Source organism: Diorhabda sublineata, chromosome 2, assembly GCF_026230105.1.
Source record: "Diorhabda sublineata isolate icDioSubl1.1 chromosome 2, icDioSubl1.1, whole genome shotgun sequence".
Classification (NCBI taxonomy): domain Eukaryota; kingdom Metazoa; phylum Arthropoda; class Insecta; order Coleoptera; family Chrysomelidae; genus Diorhabda; species Diorhabda sublineata.
Window position 1 is genome coordinate 1,217,264 of NC_079475.1, and position 16,995 is coordinate 1,234,258.

The 16,995-nt window shown below is 33.4% G+C and overlaps 1 protein-coding gene across 1 annotated transcript in view; it reads right to left on the reverse strand.

Moving 5' to 3' along the window:
• Positions 1 to 9,367: 9,367 nt before the first annotated feature.
• LOC130452990 (kinesin-like protein CG14535) overlaps positions 9,368 to 16,995 on the reverse strand; it is a 252,562-nt gene continuing 244,934 nt past the window's right edge. The window contains exons 9-13 of the mRNA XM_056792558.1: positions 16,703 to 16,947; positions 15,886 to 16,158; positions 14,562 to 15,511; positions 9,901 to 10,079; positions 9,368 to 9,768 (exon numbers count right to left, since the gene is read on the reverse strand). Coding sequence (XP_056648536.1) covers positions 9,419 to 9,768; positions 9,901 to 10,079; positions 14,562 to 15,511; positions 15,886 to 16,158; positions 16,703 to 16,947 — 1,997 coding nt within the window. The 3' untranslated portion in view covers positions 9,368 to 9,418. The remainder of the gene's footprint in view (positions 9,769 to 9,900; positions 10,080 to 14,561; positions 15,512 to 15,885; positions 16,159 to 16,702; positions 16,948 to 16,995) is intronic.

Genomic DNA, 16,995 nt, shown 5'->3' on the forward strand with positions numbered 1-16,995 from the left:
TTTAGTGAAGAGGGCAATTTTAAGTGCATACATTGCTTTTGCCATCCACCTTGCTTAGCATAGCATAGCTCCTGGGATTCTAAAACTGAACTCTTTCTTACATCAACCCCCTAAGTAGAGAAGTGATAACTCTAACAATTCCTTGTAGTCTTCTCTAGGATGACGGCCCGTTTTTAGGACCTTTTCTATGTAACTTATAATCTTCTGTCTTTGTTCTTCTAGAGAGCCTTCTAAGGAACTCTTCTCATTCAATATTGTTGTGTATGACATCTTATCAAATGAATTCCATTGACTTTGGAACTTCTTGAAAATCTGCACGTCTGGATCACTTGAAGGCGTGCGATAACACTCCTCAAACACTCCTTTTAATATAAGTTCATGGGTGTGGTGACGTCAAGCTAACCATAACAGTGAGTGATTTAACTATTTTTCAATTCTTGTATCAACCTTGTATTTGATGCGGTTGTATCGAAAGATATACCAATGATCTTGTCACGTAGTCCAAATCGGTCTATTTCATGAATGACTGTTTCAGCTAACTGCTCCCCCGTTCCGTTTGGAGCAACCGGTACACCAAGCAAATGCTCAAAGTTTTTTCACTAGAACTGCTAATCTATCTTCCAGAGTCTTGACACTTCCGTGGGCTACTGAGGGTAGCAGTTTACTGTCCCAATGTAATACCAAAGGTGGAGGATTTTCAAAACGTGACTCTTCAATTTTCTCTGCCATTTTGGTTCTGGTAATTGTCCGAGCTCGATACACAATAGATGGGGACACAGAAATATTAGAAACGTCATATCTCTTTGCTGTTGTTATGAATGAAGTACTTGCTTGCCGAACAGAAAGCTTGTCCCGATCCCAAGTAGACATGAGTGTTTGATCTAGAGGTTTTAATTTAGGAATGGCTCGTTGTTTTTTTTGTTACTGGAGCCAAAAACTCACTGTCTTTTTCATCTTCGGATGATAACGGAGAATTCAACTGCTACTGTCTTATTAATCTCAGCTATAGATTGGAAGTATTTGCTTTTGTATAACTCTTGTTTTGCTTTTTTTAAAGTTTTCGTTTCAGCTTTAGCGGCAAAAATCTTATCAACACCACTCATGGATGAACTCATGCGATCTTCTCTTTGAGACATGAGAAAGTCTTTATCTTCTTGTGATACTTTAGTCATAGCTATTACATTTTGGCGGGAAATGTCAAATAATTCGACCAGATCACCTTTCTATATTTCGCGTTTCAACTTAGCCTTATCCGTGTTTCTTGATTTTTCTTTATCGAGATTTTGATATTCTTTGTAGAGTTTCTGTATGCTAATACGAATGTTTTCTTCAGTTTTAACAGGTATATTTGCTTTCTTCCAAACTACTCGAAGTTTAGTACTGGTGGATTTAGCTGCTTCAGAAAGTGCTTCGTTCAGTTCCTTATGATGGTGAATGAATACTAAGAGTACTTGTTCCTTTGAAGGAAGCCAAGCTCCTAAAAACTCACTACTAGGCACTTTTTCTAACAGCCAAATTCCTCTTCTAGTTGCCATTTTATATATTAATTTTATATATTAATTAAATTAAATTAATTGTTTCCGATATAACTCAAACTTAGAAATACGCAAACCAGGTTAAAAACTGTTCATGTTCAAAGTGTGCAGCCTCTAAATGTTGTCCGGTCGTCCTGAAACTCGAGACAGATAACGTTTGCATCACTTGGACGCAGGGCAAGAGCAAAGTCATTTAAAATTCAAACTTTTGGAAATTTGAAACACCCTAATGGATCTAATTCTTGCAAGTAAATCTGTCTTTTGGCCCTTTCTAAATCTATTCCTCAGTAAAAAATTTCACGAAAGTCCAATTGACTTATCCACCTAATAAATCTAATTAGTTTAATCACTTTTTGAGAGTTTTTATCTGTTTTTGTTGAAGCTGAAGGATGGAACAGTTTTTAGAACTTAATTAACTTCAAAATCGTTCTTACAATTTTTAATCAGTTGCTGAGTGTCAAAATTATTTGTCTGTCTTTGAGGTTGAGGATATTACGAGGATTATTTGACCTCAATTGACTTAAAAATTGTTCGTATCATTAATAAAAAGCTTTAAACTTGCTAAGACTCGTTTTCAAATTAGAACCAAGAAACTTCAGTTGCGAACGTGAATTGTATAAAAAAATAGTTTTTTACTATTTACCTTCAAATGTTTATCATTATTTGTGGTATAAACCACCATCGCCAAAGAATCAACCCCCTGGTGGTTGAAGTAACAGTTATTTTCAACTTGTCATCATTTTCAAAGAACTTATAGTCGAAGGTAATAAGTTCAAAGTTACTAATTGGTGTTGGACTTGCAGGTTCCATGATGATTATTGATATTTATTTTATGCGTATTATGTTATTCCTATATTTCTTCCGAGTACATCGATTAGGTTGACAGGTCTTCGTACATCTGTACAAAGCGCCTACCTCACTAACCAATTAGTGAATGGTAATAAAAAATATTTTCGCATATTTCCCCAAAGTATTAAGCGAAAATCTTGTGGATAAAGTAACTCGAGTTGGGTGCTAAGATGTTTATCGCTTTTTGGTCATATCTTGTAGAGTAGAGAGAGTAGAGTAGAGAATTGTAGAGTCTCAATCAGATTAATTAATAGTTGAAATAAGCAACCAACGGTTAGTTGTACCATCAGAAACTCACTATCAAGGAGAGTGTGCTAGTCTATGTCAAAAGTTTTATAACCATTCATTAATTCGAAATTGGAATGTTCAAAAACTCCACCTAGAAGGCAGGAGGGCGAGGGATTTCAGCTTTTTATGATAAAAGTATAGGCATATTCCAAGATTCCGTTCTGTCCAGAAGTAGAATTTGTCTTATTTCGACAAGCTGATTGAATCACTAATGTAGAGTATTCTTATTTAGTGGGATTTGTACGTGGTGAAACGAGGCGACTCAAAGGAAAGGATACAACCAAAAACAAGATAGGAGCAGCATCTCCTCTCCATAGATCACTGAGAAAGACTGTTTGGAAAGTGCTTGGATGGTTTTCTCAAAACAGAGTTTTTGGATGCATCTAATGGTTATAAGAATTGACAAATTGTTTCTCAAGTTGCGTACAGTTCATTATAATCAATCAAAAAGGAAGACGAAATATACAAAATTTCTTTTTACTTTTCACAATAATCTCTAAACGAGAAGAAAATTCAACTGTACACGTTTCTTAAGACACTCGTTATTTTAGAAGTTACAATCAAGTTTTTATCAAAAGTAACAATTTATATTACGAAGCAGGCAAAAAACCACGAAATTGTCTTATAAAAGCACTCATACTTACAATAATATCTTTATCAAAAGCTGTGTAAAATTGGCAATTACAAGTAGTGTGATCCCTTTATTACTTAGGATGTGTTGATATGCGCTAGTACAAAATATTTCATAATATTAATAGGTTAGATACTGTAGAAATAATATAAAATTTGACACATGTTAACGTATACAAAGTTGATTGTTGGAATTATCCTGAGCAAGATAAGTCGAAATATATGAGTTATTCAAATTTTTTTTATCCTACTTCCACCATTTGCAACTACTATATGACATTTGGAAAAATACTTTTAAAGTTCTGGATCAAATTTCAGCGAACTATTATTTGCAACACGAGGTAGAAGTTTTAAAAAGATGGAAACTAGTTAATGCTGTTTTTAAAAAATAAATTACTGATCATACAAAATGAGGGAACTCAAACGGAGTCGGGTTCTACCTTCTTTAAAAGATGTAATCTAGTTTGTAAGGCTTCAAAGAATCATACAAATATATTCTTTGTCCAAAATCTAAATTATAAACTAATGTTAGTGCTGTCTACAACCAATAATTTATTCTATAAACTCATAGTTGTTCACAAAGAAGAATCTGAGTGATCTAATGGTAGACCATCAATCTTCACAGAGATTATTTCATTAATAATTTACCAGTATCACACCCTACGAGAATCTCATGATCTGTGTTGTATGTAACAGTTTATTTGAGATTAAAAATAGTTTTCTATAACTTCGATGTTTTACTAGATATTGGAATATAGCTTCTACTAGAAAAAACTGTAATAACTAGGCCTTTCAGTCTTTGTGTACCCTATACTCAGCTGCAGTATTTCTTCCTTCACGTCTGAGTATATAGAGTTGATTTTCAGTGATCCGTAATTATCCAATCATATCAGAATTGGCGGTTATTCACAGCAGTAGCAGATGAGGTTTAAAAACAAAGATTAGAACCTAACCCAACTTAACCAATCTCCTTTTTCCTCCATCTCTTCTATTGTGTCGAATTTTGAACTGGTAGCTATGCTGAAAATATTTGAGCGATTTTTCACTATCGAAGAAGGGTGGATTCCAAAGGGCCTGGCCCCAGGGAGATCTGAGGGCACAGATTATAACTCTCCTCTTCCGACCAAAACATAACAGAAGAGGTGGAGGGAAAGGAGATTGATTAGGTTAGGTTCTAATCTTTGTTTTTAAACATGTGCATGACCGCTTATTAGGATATTATTGGAGAATTATTGACACCTATAAAGTACTTTCGGAACACTTAGAAATAACCCTATAAACGCGAAAAAAGTATGTTCTAATTTTACTACTTTTAAATATTCCCCATATCTATTACAGTTTTCATTAACCCTTTCGCTGCGCAACACGTTTTGGGATATTGTACTCTCTGTGCGCGTATGTTTCAATGATTGCGAGTTTATTATGTATTACACAAATACAAATATATTTTATTTCAAAAACATCACTGTTTATAAACAAATACATTAATAAATTTTTTTGTATGATAAACCGCAAAACAAGGTACAACGCATAAGGAAACATTACAATATAGAATTGGCATCTTCTGAACGGCTATCAGTTTGATTGCGTTGTTGAGGAGTAAGATATTCATTCAGTAACTGTTTTATCAAATTCATTTGAAATTCTCCTACTGAATGTTTGTTTGCAGTTAATTCATTGTATAGAAGCATTTAAAACTACTAAATCAAATAAATGGAAAAATGTTTTTTTGTACCATTTTATTGATTTTCTCACTGTCTCAGTGGAACTTAGTATCATATCGCTTTTATCAACGGAGCCCAAATTTTTATTATAATCAATAATGCAGACTGGCTTGACCGTAAAATGTATAAAATTAATATAAACATTCACTTATAACAAATAGTCCGACACTTACTTCACAGAATGCTAGATATATATGTGGACACGTCTGATTTATTCTGACGGTGATGGGCAGCGTCAATTCAAGTTGAAACATGTTTAAAAGTACATAATACGCGTAGCGAAAATAGTCCTGTTGAGCAGCTAACTATATTAAAACAAGAGGTGAATATACTCGCTCAGAGCGTATGGGGCATCAATTTGTTTTGCGGGTATATACGGTTAGAGCAGCGAAAGGGTTTCAACGAGTATTAAATGATTTTTACTGTTTTAAGCCCTGTTAGGTCAGATAAACTTTTCCGCTCTAATATAAATATTTTCACGATTAAAGCAAACAATGTTTTTTAAATAGTATAACGTGACTTCAATTGCTCAGAAATAGTAACAAGTAATTAATTTTTAATACTTTAATGTTAACATTAGCTAACCTACATGATGAAAATATATTGAGGAAAAGCCGAATCGTTGTATGATAAAGTTTTATCTAAATAAATAAAAATGGAATAAATATGTAGAAAAATATTGGATAAGTTAATCACAATTAAGTGATAAACAATTTTTTATTAAAGTCTGTTATATCAGTGGTAATCATGTTGAAATATTGTTTTATCCTATTATTTAAATATATTGAATTATGATTATAATTACAGAGAAAAATTATTTTTATTTTCGTAAATAAGTAGATATAATTATATACATTCCGGTATTTTTTCTTACATTAAGTTGATGAAGAATCTGTTTAGTCGAGAATTTGACAGAATTTCTACCGGATTCTGCATTAACATTATAACGTATGTAACTAAAATTTCTAGAAAAAATTCCTTGTCTTTAATTTAATTCTAAATAACTTGTCTAGTTGCCATTGAAAACAAAGATTTTATGAGAAAAAATGTCGCGGAGGAAAAATGGCAGTCAGGAAACAATGACGATGAAGAAAAAATGGCGGATATAGGTGTGGTCAGAAAAGGAGTGAGCAACTTATACAGTGCGTATTCAGATAGGCTTAGACAGGCATGCGCAAAGACGAGCGTAAGCATTACAAGTTATACGGGGTGGATTAGAACATATTTCGGTTATTAAGGGTCAGATTGGGCAAACACCATTGTGATAGGTAGAGTATATACAGTATGATGACGTTATTATTGGTCAAATTTTTCATCTAACAAACGCATATAGGGAGTGTATTCGATGCCAAAAGGGCCTTAAAACGTATTTTTGGTTAAACCTCAATTGTTTAAGGTAATATTAGTATATACAGGATGCCGACGATGTCATAAAGGCGTTAGAACGTATCTCGGTTATTATCGGTCAAATTTTCATCGAACAAATGCTATTATTATAGGTAGTATTAGCATATACGGTGTTAGTCATAAAGATCTCTCAAATCCCCCCCAATTTTTGTGAACTTCCAACTCATTTATTTATGGTTTGATAGGGGAGTATATACAGTTTAGTAGGACTGTTATCAAAAACTGACATTGTGAATATATTTAGAGAGAAGAATATCCCATTTTCGAATATTTATAATGTGAACAAAGGATACCATGTTTAAGTCTTCAGAACAATCAATAGTCGAACGTGAAGACAAATTAGGAACATCAACATGTTAACCAATTTTGGGTTTCCCAGTTAAGAATTAGAATAAAAGATAATAAAATAGAAGAGTGAAGCATCGGAAATGACATAAATATCTGAAATAAATTGAATATTACCATATTACATTACAGAAATTGAATGCAATGATGGATTTCACTCAAGTAACATAGAAAATTCTCCCAATTACGTGAAATATAAATCCAAAAAGAAATTCGAAGATAAAGTTTTAGACTAGTATGCCAGATCAATAGCGGGCATTTCAATTTCTAATGTTGGGGAAAAGAGGCGATTTCCAAAATTGTTTGATTTTATTGATACACATAATTCAAATGACCAAATGATATTTTAGCTGGATATAACCGCTCGTCATTACGCCAGAATAATCAGAAATTTATCAGAAGCTCACGATATACCATTTAAAAGAAGATAATCCCTCCAGGTTCGCCCCATTGAAGAGTTATTGAGTGGAAAGGTGTATAATAAGGGTTGGGAAGCCGAAAATAAGCAACAGCTTTGACGTTAGACAAAAATTAGGCCCAATGAAATAGAACTGCTATTGAAGTATAATTTGAATTGAATTCCTTATTAACTATGTTACAAGAAATGTGAAATTTGAAATTGATAACAAACGTTTTTAATGTTAATGTGAAGTTTATTAGCTATTTGTTTATGAGAAGTTAACCTGGTAATATTGACCATTAAAATCTTGTAATATCAACATGATTACCAATTATACATTCGGTTATTTCTTACGATATTTCAAAGTAGTCTAAGTATACTAATAAATAACTTCACAAATGTAGAAAAGTGTAATGTTCACTAGCAATATATATTTTTCTAATAATTCGATTGGACAGTCTCGACTTTACATTTATTTTAGTAATAAACTTACTCATTAGATACAATTATTAAAAAAAATATCAATACTAACAATATATTGCAATATTGTGAAACTTAACACTTAATCGATATTTACAATACTGAACATAGCTTATTCAAAATTCATTAAGAGTGACCCAACTGGAGAACTTATGTAAACTATTTGAGGAGACGGGATGTCAGAAGATTATTTGATAGTAGGTGTATTCGTAGAATGAACAATGAATGTTTGACGATTACAGTTGTTATTTAAGTTAACTATAGTATCACATAATCTTGTTTTGACAATAATGAAACCTCGTTAAACTGTGTTGATATGTTCTCAAAAAGTGTTGATTAAACCAAAGTTTCCGTTAGAAGTGTTTTCACCAAATGTTCAGTTGGAAGTAGGTACATCAAGTGAAAAAAAGAATTGCCAAAGAAATTTGTCAATGTAGGAGACAATACGAGTATCCTGAATTAAGGATATTCAATGTTATATGTTGCTGGTTTGTCAGAAAGACATAATTCCAGCTTCAACGCTTTTTAAGACAATGTACTCTCAGAACCAGAGGAGTCACCAGAAATCTGATAAGAAATGAATTATTAGATGTTCGAAATGATGATTTATCGTCTCGAACGGTTAGAAGACGTTTACATGACGCAGGCTCATGCAACAGAAAACCAGCCAAAAAACCTTTGCTTACTAGAAAATTTTTGGAATACTTCATCAAAATTTGACCATCAATGATTGGAGACGGGTTCTGTTCTCCGATGAAACTAGAGTTAGCCGCAAACCTTCACATGAAGGTGCATTTTGGTGGTGGTTGTAAAATATTTTGTGGCGGTATTTACTTCGATGCAATATTACTTAGACAACACTACGCTCCGTTTGTTGGACCTTATTTTTTATCCAGGCAGGACAACGCTCGCCCTGGCTATATAAGGCTATACAAGTTATTGGTAACTTACATGATGTCAATGTCGATGTCAAAATTTCCGTTTCTAATCATAACCAGCTCTAGATACGTCGCAACAACAATTTCATAACTTAATCGTAATAATGCGATTGTAAGAAGAGAATCAACAATGTTTTAACCTTGGACTCGTAAAAATGGTATGTTTTGAGTCGGGTGTATTCGTCGCTTGGAATCTTCATTAAACTGGTAATAGTTCGCAGTGAGGATCGATCCGATTATATAATATAGTAATTAAACCTCCACCGGCTTCCATCTGTTTTGATTTCGGAAACAGATCTTCCTCTTATTCAAATCTTCGCGACGATGTTTCATTGCTAATGGTAAATTCTACTTTAAATTAGAGTCTGTCTTCGATTTATTGTTAGCATGTTCCGTACTTTCTCAATAATTACTGAAATGTAAAAGTTCATCTTTATTTTATTGTTGAAACGTTGTAACCAGTCGTAAATACATTTGTCTTTATACCTTGATCAAAAGTACAAATCACTAACATTTATTTCGAGGTAAAAAGTTTCCATCAACTATAAAGAGCTTACACCAAACTAGTGAAAGTTTGAGAGTTTGACATGTCTTTGTATCTTCATAACCAAGCCCATGTCGTAGCACATGTTGCCTAACTTTCCACAAAAGTTTTTAGACAAAAACAAGAATGAGATAATTGCTGTTCAATTGATAACCTTCTGTAGTATCACACAAAAAAAACAAGATATCTCAACTATCAAAATAATCTTCATACATACTGTAGTTTACATAAAATGGAATCATTCAGTACCAAAGTCGGTATTTGTAGAAAAATAGAATCTAAAAATGAGTTTCTGGTGGTTCATCAAAATGTTTACAAGTGAACGGATTCAGAAACCACGAACAAAATGATTTGTCATGTTTATGTTTGCATTTACCACGTCTATTATGGATAATTCTACTTTGATCTGAATCTATACTGGAGCTTTCCGAGTCGCGGACTATACTGTCGTATCCACTTTCAGCTCTTCTGGATATAGCGGCTGGACTATGTTTGGATGTTCTTGGCGTGGAGTCGTGTCCGCTGTCATACTCCTCAAGTTTTTGACCTCCATCTCCTTGATTTCGACTTAGTTTGATAGCGGCTATTCCAGTTTCTAGATTCAAGATGGCACGATTCAATCTCTCTACTGTAAAAAAAGGATAAGATGAAATTCGGAAAATTATGTCAAAAAAAACAGAAGAGACGTAAAATCAAGACGATTAGGAAACATAAAGATTATAATTTGAGTAAATTTCCTGAGAATAAATTTTTGTTTTACCTGAAGGAAGACTGTTAGGTGGAGGTGAAGATTGAGACGTGATAAAATCAGTAGCAATACTACAGGACGTCCCATTTCCGGGTAATCTTGAGGATATTAATTCTTCTTTCAAATTAGGATTTGAAGCTCCGTCTGGATGGCGCAAATTGGACAGATTATCTTGATGATTGTGGTTGTACCTAAAATAAGATTTATATAATAATCAAAATCTGTATTTTTGTAAATTGATATCTACACGAATTTGAACTTTTTTCTCAATCAATATAGAGCTTGTTGCACTCGGAAAATTGGAATTTGAAACCAAAAAGCCGCTACATAGTTTTTTACAAACATTTAGACATTATGGAGGAATTTTATTATCAAAAGATACAGACAAGACAAAAATTTATTGATGTTATGGATAGCCAAGGATACAGATATATAGGGTGTCCCACGACGAGTTAAAACTATATGTATATGGCAAAATACTATAACATCTCTAAAACTTTACAGAAAACATTTAATATCTGTAGAACGGTAAGGTTTAGGTTAAAGAAAGTAAACATGCCTCATTTCTTATCCCTGAATGCATTAAAATGAAAAAACCGGGTGGTTCTATTTATAAAAATAAAGAAATTTGATATTTATGAAGTTAAAATTTGAACACTTTTTATACACACCCTGTATAGAATTGAAACTTTATCAACATAGGTTCGAAAACGTCTGATCTTGCTAAAAGCAACCGAATAGGAACAATTTTCATATCTTCAAGGGTATCCTCATAAAAAAATAATTTATAAGGGGCTGCAATGGTCAAATTTTTTACAAAAATATTAATAACTCAAAAAGTATGTATTTTTCGTAAAAAGTTTTCAGACAAAATTCTACTAAAATTTCACGTAGATTTCAAAATTGTATTAATATATAGGGTGTTCTATTCAAAATAATAACATTACAGTCGACTTCGGGAAGAACCCGATTTTATTATAAGTATTTTGCCATATATAGATAGTTTTAATTCGTCGTAAGACACCCTGTAAAGTGGAAGAAGAGAAAACTCTTCAACTGATAAGTTAATTTTAGCCCACAGATCTGAATCAAATCTCCGATCTTATAGATTTTAGGAAGGTAAATAACACATATAACGTTCGCAAAGTACCAACTTTCAAAATTTCACGAAATTTCGATAGTCATAAAAAAGTGACAGCCATTTAAGTGAAGCTACTTTTGTTATTTTGGATTCAAAATTGGATTGCTCCTTGATGAAAAAAAAATACTATACAAGCTCAGAAATGATTTTAAAAGTAGTATCCGGACTCTGCTCCATAGAAAAGAACCATTTGTTATTGGTTTGCTGAATTTTAACGTGGTCTTACAGATACCGATGATGGTTATCTGGTTATCCAATTGAGGTGGTTACTCCACAAAACATCAAAAAAGTCCACAATATGGTTAGATATAATCGTAAATTGGAATTGCGTCAGATATCTTAAGGCAGGGTGTTCATAATTATGAATAATCATTTGACCACGAGAAAGCTTTTTTCAAAATGGGTGCTGCGTTTACTCACAGTCGATCAAAAACAACAGCGTGTTAATGATTCAGAGTAGTGCTTGACCACGTTTAAACGTATAAATAAGATTTCTTGTGTTCATATGTGATGATGGATGAAACATGGATCCATCACTTCAATTTAAAATCAAAACGATCATCATCTAAGTGAACTGCAGCTGGTGAACCACGTCCCAAAGACAAAACAGACAGCTCGGAAGTTTGTAGCTTTATTATTTTAGGATGCGATTGGAATAATATTCACCGACATCTCCAAAAGGGAAACACAATTAATAGCAAGCACTAAATTTTGTTGTTAGATCATTTGAATGCAAAAATCGTGGAAAAAATCACTGTTTCACTAATACAATCCATCGATTCACAAGTCGATAACAACGATGATTGAATAAAATGAATTCCACTTCGGCTTGCTTCCTCATCCACCTTATAGTCCAGATCTGACTCTCAGTGACTACTGGCTATTCGCTGATCGCAAAAAAAATGCTCTCCAGTAAGAAATTCAACCCAAATTAAGGAGTAATTGCTGAAATTGAAGCCTATTTTGAAGCAAATGTCAAATCCTTCGACAAGCATGGCATCAAGAAATTAGAGAAGTGTTGGATTGCTCTTTAGGAAGAAGTAAATCGATTTTTGGCAAAAAATATATCTGGATCAGTCAATTTATTTGTAAATTCCACTGTGAACTGAAATAGAACGCTATGTTTGAAATATTCGGCAAGCAGCTTGAAAAACGATTGAATACAAATCAATAAGGTATAATTACTGAAGAGATACCACGGATCATATAACAGAGATTAGGAAATAAAGCAGAAACTGGCAGTAAGCCAGAACACCAGCTGAGAAAACATAACATATTGATAATAATTTTATAACTGAGTGAATTAACTTTTGATAACGGATTATTCAGTTTGGAAATCAATCAAACGATCAAAAAGAACTATTTTGGATAATGAACCAATCAGAAAACAAGAAGTCGTGCAGGACAAAATATGCAAAGAGAAAAAACTTTCCTGGCCAACGAATGTGGAATGTACCACCATACGAAGATTTATTTGGTAGACTTCCAACTCCTTGTTCCAATCAAAGATTCAATCCTTGTTTTACCTACAATGCTTTTGGGTGGACCTAACAGCCCAATACCAGTTTCAGATCTCCCAGAAAACAGATAACTAGCTCAAAGTACAAACAGAAACCTCGACTGATTTAACGTTGACAACCTAAGCAAGGAAAAGGATAATACAATAAATAAATGGAAAAGCAAACATTTAATGACAATAGCCACCTGGAATGTTACATTGGACATAAGATAATGAAGTTGTTAGACTTATTACTTCAAACGAATTTTCTTAAAAAATTAGAATATACATAAATTATACAGCACCCCTGTACTGGACTTCTATATTGGGAAATCATGATGCAAATCTGTACGCGAAGAGACAGTACAAGATGTTATGATGATACCTGAACCTGGTTAACCTGCTTAGGAAATTACCTCACTTTTTCTCACCCGTTATTTCGAATTTTACGGAAAAATAGCTCCTCAAAAGAATATAATATATAAAAGAAAAGATCAATTAATTCATATCCCGCATCCACCAAATCTTAGAACAAGTTCAAAACATCATGATGTAATAGGAAAATTTTGAAAGGAGAATCCGCTCTACCATTTTATTAAACGAGACTCAGACTTTTGATCAAGTTTTCCATAATGGCTTAAATGTTGAGTATGTTACTAACACGTCAATATTCAGAACTGCAAAGATCTCATATCAGACATTTTGAAGTATGCTCTCAACTAACAAAAATTGATGTAGGAATATTGTACTCACTGTATACCAGCGATCTATAGAAGCTTGAGTATATATAATCGCAACGTTTACAGATAATTCCACCATTTTAGCCGTTGGAAAAATCATTGAAAAGCTAATATATATGGTGTATCAAGTTGAACAGAAACAGAAATAAAAGAAACCAAAATATCCAAGATAAAATAAGCAGCGCTCAAAGTAATCAAGACTTCGCTGTAGAGTCCACGTTGAAGACCTTGGTATAGGTCTTGGCGTTAACCAGATTCAGGTATCATCATAACATCTTGTACTGTCTCTCCGCGTACAGATTTGTGTTGATGCTGCTCAGGATTTTATGAATATAGAGATCCAATCCAGTAGTTCTGTAAAATTTTAATTTTTTCTAAGAAAATTCTTTTGAAGAAATAATTTCAGTATCTTATATCCTTTTTCTTGCGTGGGTTGTCATCGTTCAATCAGTCGATTTCTTAGATAGGTACTATAGGTACTTTGAGCTAGTTATCTCTTTTTTGGGAGATAGCCTGCTAAAATAGCCTCTCATCTTTCCTTTTTTCCCCAATAGCGACACTGGGCTACTTGGTCCACCCAAAAACATTGTAGGTAAAACAAGGATTGAATCTTTGATTGGAACAAGAAGATGGAAGTTTTTCATATAAATCCTCGTATCGTGGTACATTCCACATTCGTTGACCCGGAAAGTTTTTTCTCTTCGCATGTTTTGTCGTGCTCGACTTCCATCTTGTTTTCTCATTCAAAATAGGTCTTTTTCATCGTTTGATTGATTTCTTAACTGAATAATCCGTTATCAAAAGTTAATTTACTCAGTTATCAAATTATTATTAATATGTTATGTTTTCTGGTTTACAGCCATTTCCTTCTTTAGTCCCTTATCTCTGTTATAAGGTATCTCTTGAGTAATTATACCTTATTTATTTGTATTCAATCGCTTTTCAAGCCACTTGCCGAAGATTTGAAACAAGACGCTCTATTTCTGTTCGCAGTGGAATTTATAGATAAATTGCCTGACCCAGATGCATTTTTGGCAAAAATCGATTTACTTCTCCCTCAAAAGCAATAGAATCATTCCAACGCTTCTCTAATTTTTTGATGCAGTGCTTGTGGAAGGTTTTATTTGCCTCCGAATAGGCTGGGATTGTAGGAACAAACTCCGAAGAATATTACGAAAGCTGTTGATCATATTAACCGGAACATGAACGGATACTTCAACTAGGGAAAATTATTTTTTAAATAGAATGCTAATCATGCTATTTGGAAGATCCACAATCAGACAAATATACTTACTTTTGGAATCCTCCTCCAGAATCCAATTGACTCTTCTCGTAAATATTCTGAGTACTACTAAAAAACGATCCATCCATGTGCCAATTCTGAGACGCTGTTTGTCCGCACATATTTATTTTGCAGTTTTCGCAAAATTTTTTCTGCACGTAAACAGGTTCGCTGTATATGCTTCCATCGTCATTCCTTTCCTTTTCACTACCAAATAACATATCTGCAAGTGTCAAAGATTCACATCTAGTAAGAAACTTGTCATTTGTACTATATCTGGAAGAATCTAGATGACCTACTCTCGCTTTTGAAAGTTCGTTGCTATAAAGTTCATGAAGACGTGTTAGTTGATTCAATTTTTTATTTGAAGGTTCTTCAATGGTGTATGAACTAGGATTATCAACATCCTCATAGTCATTGAAATATCCGTTCGTATCTAAATGATACCTAGGTAATATCCGTTCAAGATCACTAAAAGCCGACATGGAGTCCGTCAAATTTGATATTGCAGTTAAATTTTCTTGGCTAAGAATCCTAAGGGGGTGATCAAAGGGACTCTCCTGATCATCTTCCGGCAATGGATTTTCCATATACCCCATACACAAAGCAATATCTTCTTCGGTTACTTGAAGACAACTATCTTGAGTCGGTACTGGTTCCAACGGTTCCTCCACTTCAATTATTTCTAATATTTCTTCTTGACCGTTCGCTTCTTCATAAGCAAGCTTCTGATAACTATTATATTCTGCATTGGATATCATTCTATCTTTCAGAATTTGATCTAGACTTTCGAGGGATACTTCTCGACTACTTAAGGGTTGTATGAGTGGAAGAGCTGGAGGTAGTTTTGGTTCATCTTCATCTTCACCATCTTCTTCAATAGAAGGGGGTTTACTAGGACTTTTTTGGATTTCTTGCGTATCGATTTGCTTCAAATTATCTAGTTTAATTGATTTCATGTCCTGTGGAAAAAACGTATGGTTATGTGAGATCCATAATCACGTATGGGGCAGTGGTTTGGAGTATAGTACTCCATGAAAATAACGAACGAACAAAAACTGGTTTGCATGTGTGCAATCGGGGCAATGAGATGATGGTAAAGTAACCGGTTTTCACAGGTTTTTGTCTAGTTATTAATAAGAAATGAAGGATTGTTAATAGCTTAAGGCGTAAACTGATAAATTCAAATAAAATAATACATTATTTACATGCATGTATCTGAGAGATACCGCGTCACAAGAAACTGCGCGCCTAGTGGAAAATAAAAAAACTGTCTACATCATTGAGACTTAGAACGTAGAAATAAGAGAATGCAAAATCTATAACTAATTATCACCTCATCTACTCCATTAGTGTGTTCACTAGATTTGAACTGCGTTAATTCTTTCACGGATTCCTTCAATTTTACGTGTGACGCCCTCGGAATAACATGTCTTGATTTTTGTATTTGAATCGTTTGATGCTCCACCCACTTTCTTATCATGTTTTTCTTGTGACTGTCCATATATCCATATGAAGAGTTGCCATCTTCTTTCATGGGACCATCTATCCACGTTTCACATTTACGTATGTGATATTTTTCTTTCATAAGATGAAAAGCTTCGACCACCTAAGATAATCAACAATTTTTTAAATTCAATGTTATTCAGGTCTATCAACTAGTGCTTGTGCTCTTCAAAAAGTATAACCTCATTGTCAAAATGTATTTGGTTAGAAATTTGATTAATTTTTTATGAATAAGTTAGTATGAATGAAATAAGGCGTTGCAAATTATTCGAAACGTGTTTTGCTATTCGTAATATTGCACTTTAGCGCAATTTCAACCACTATCATCAAATTGTTGTTTGTTTCATACTAAGCCCTTCAATAGCTCAGTGCCAATACTTATTTAACTTTGATAAACAAGATCCTATACTGATTAGACTAGATTTTTGAGAAACTTGACAAGAAACGAAAGTTCCAATTTTTTTAATGTATCTGTTTTATTGATGTCACTGTCAACGGGAGGAAGTGGTTGAAGAGTGATCTGAATTATAAATATGCTCAATTGATTGGTATTGATATCAATGGATGATATTTTGAAAAACAAAAAAGCCATATCCAACTGTAAATATTAGTTTTTATTTAGCTCTCGACACATAAGTAGCATTTACCTTTGATTTGGATACTCGGGGTCCGTCTATCCATTGTTCATCACTACACTCATTTTTGGAATACATAGGCGAATCCGTTCTAACTTTCGCAGCATCTTTTCGACTTGGCGAAAATTTCGTGGAACAGTTATGACTTGGGGAACTTTTATAATTCGAATTATTTCTTGATATGTTTCTTGATTGGATAACTTTGTCTTTAGATTTGATCAACTTTGAAGACTGAGGCTTCTGTTCGGCTATAGAACCTGAAAATGATATCTAAAGAACTAGCTAATCTTGATAATGATGATAGT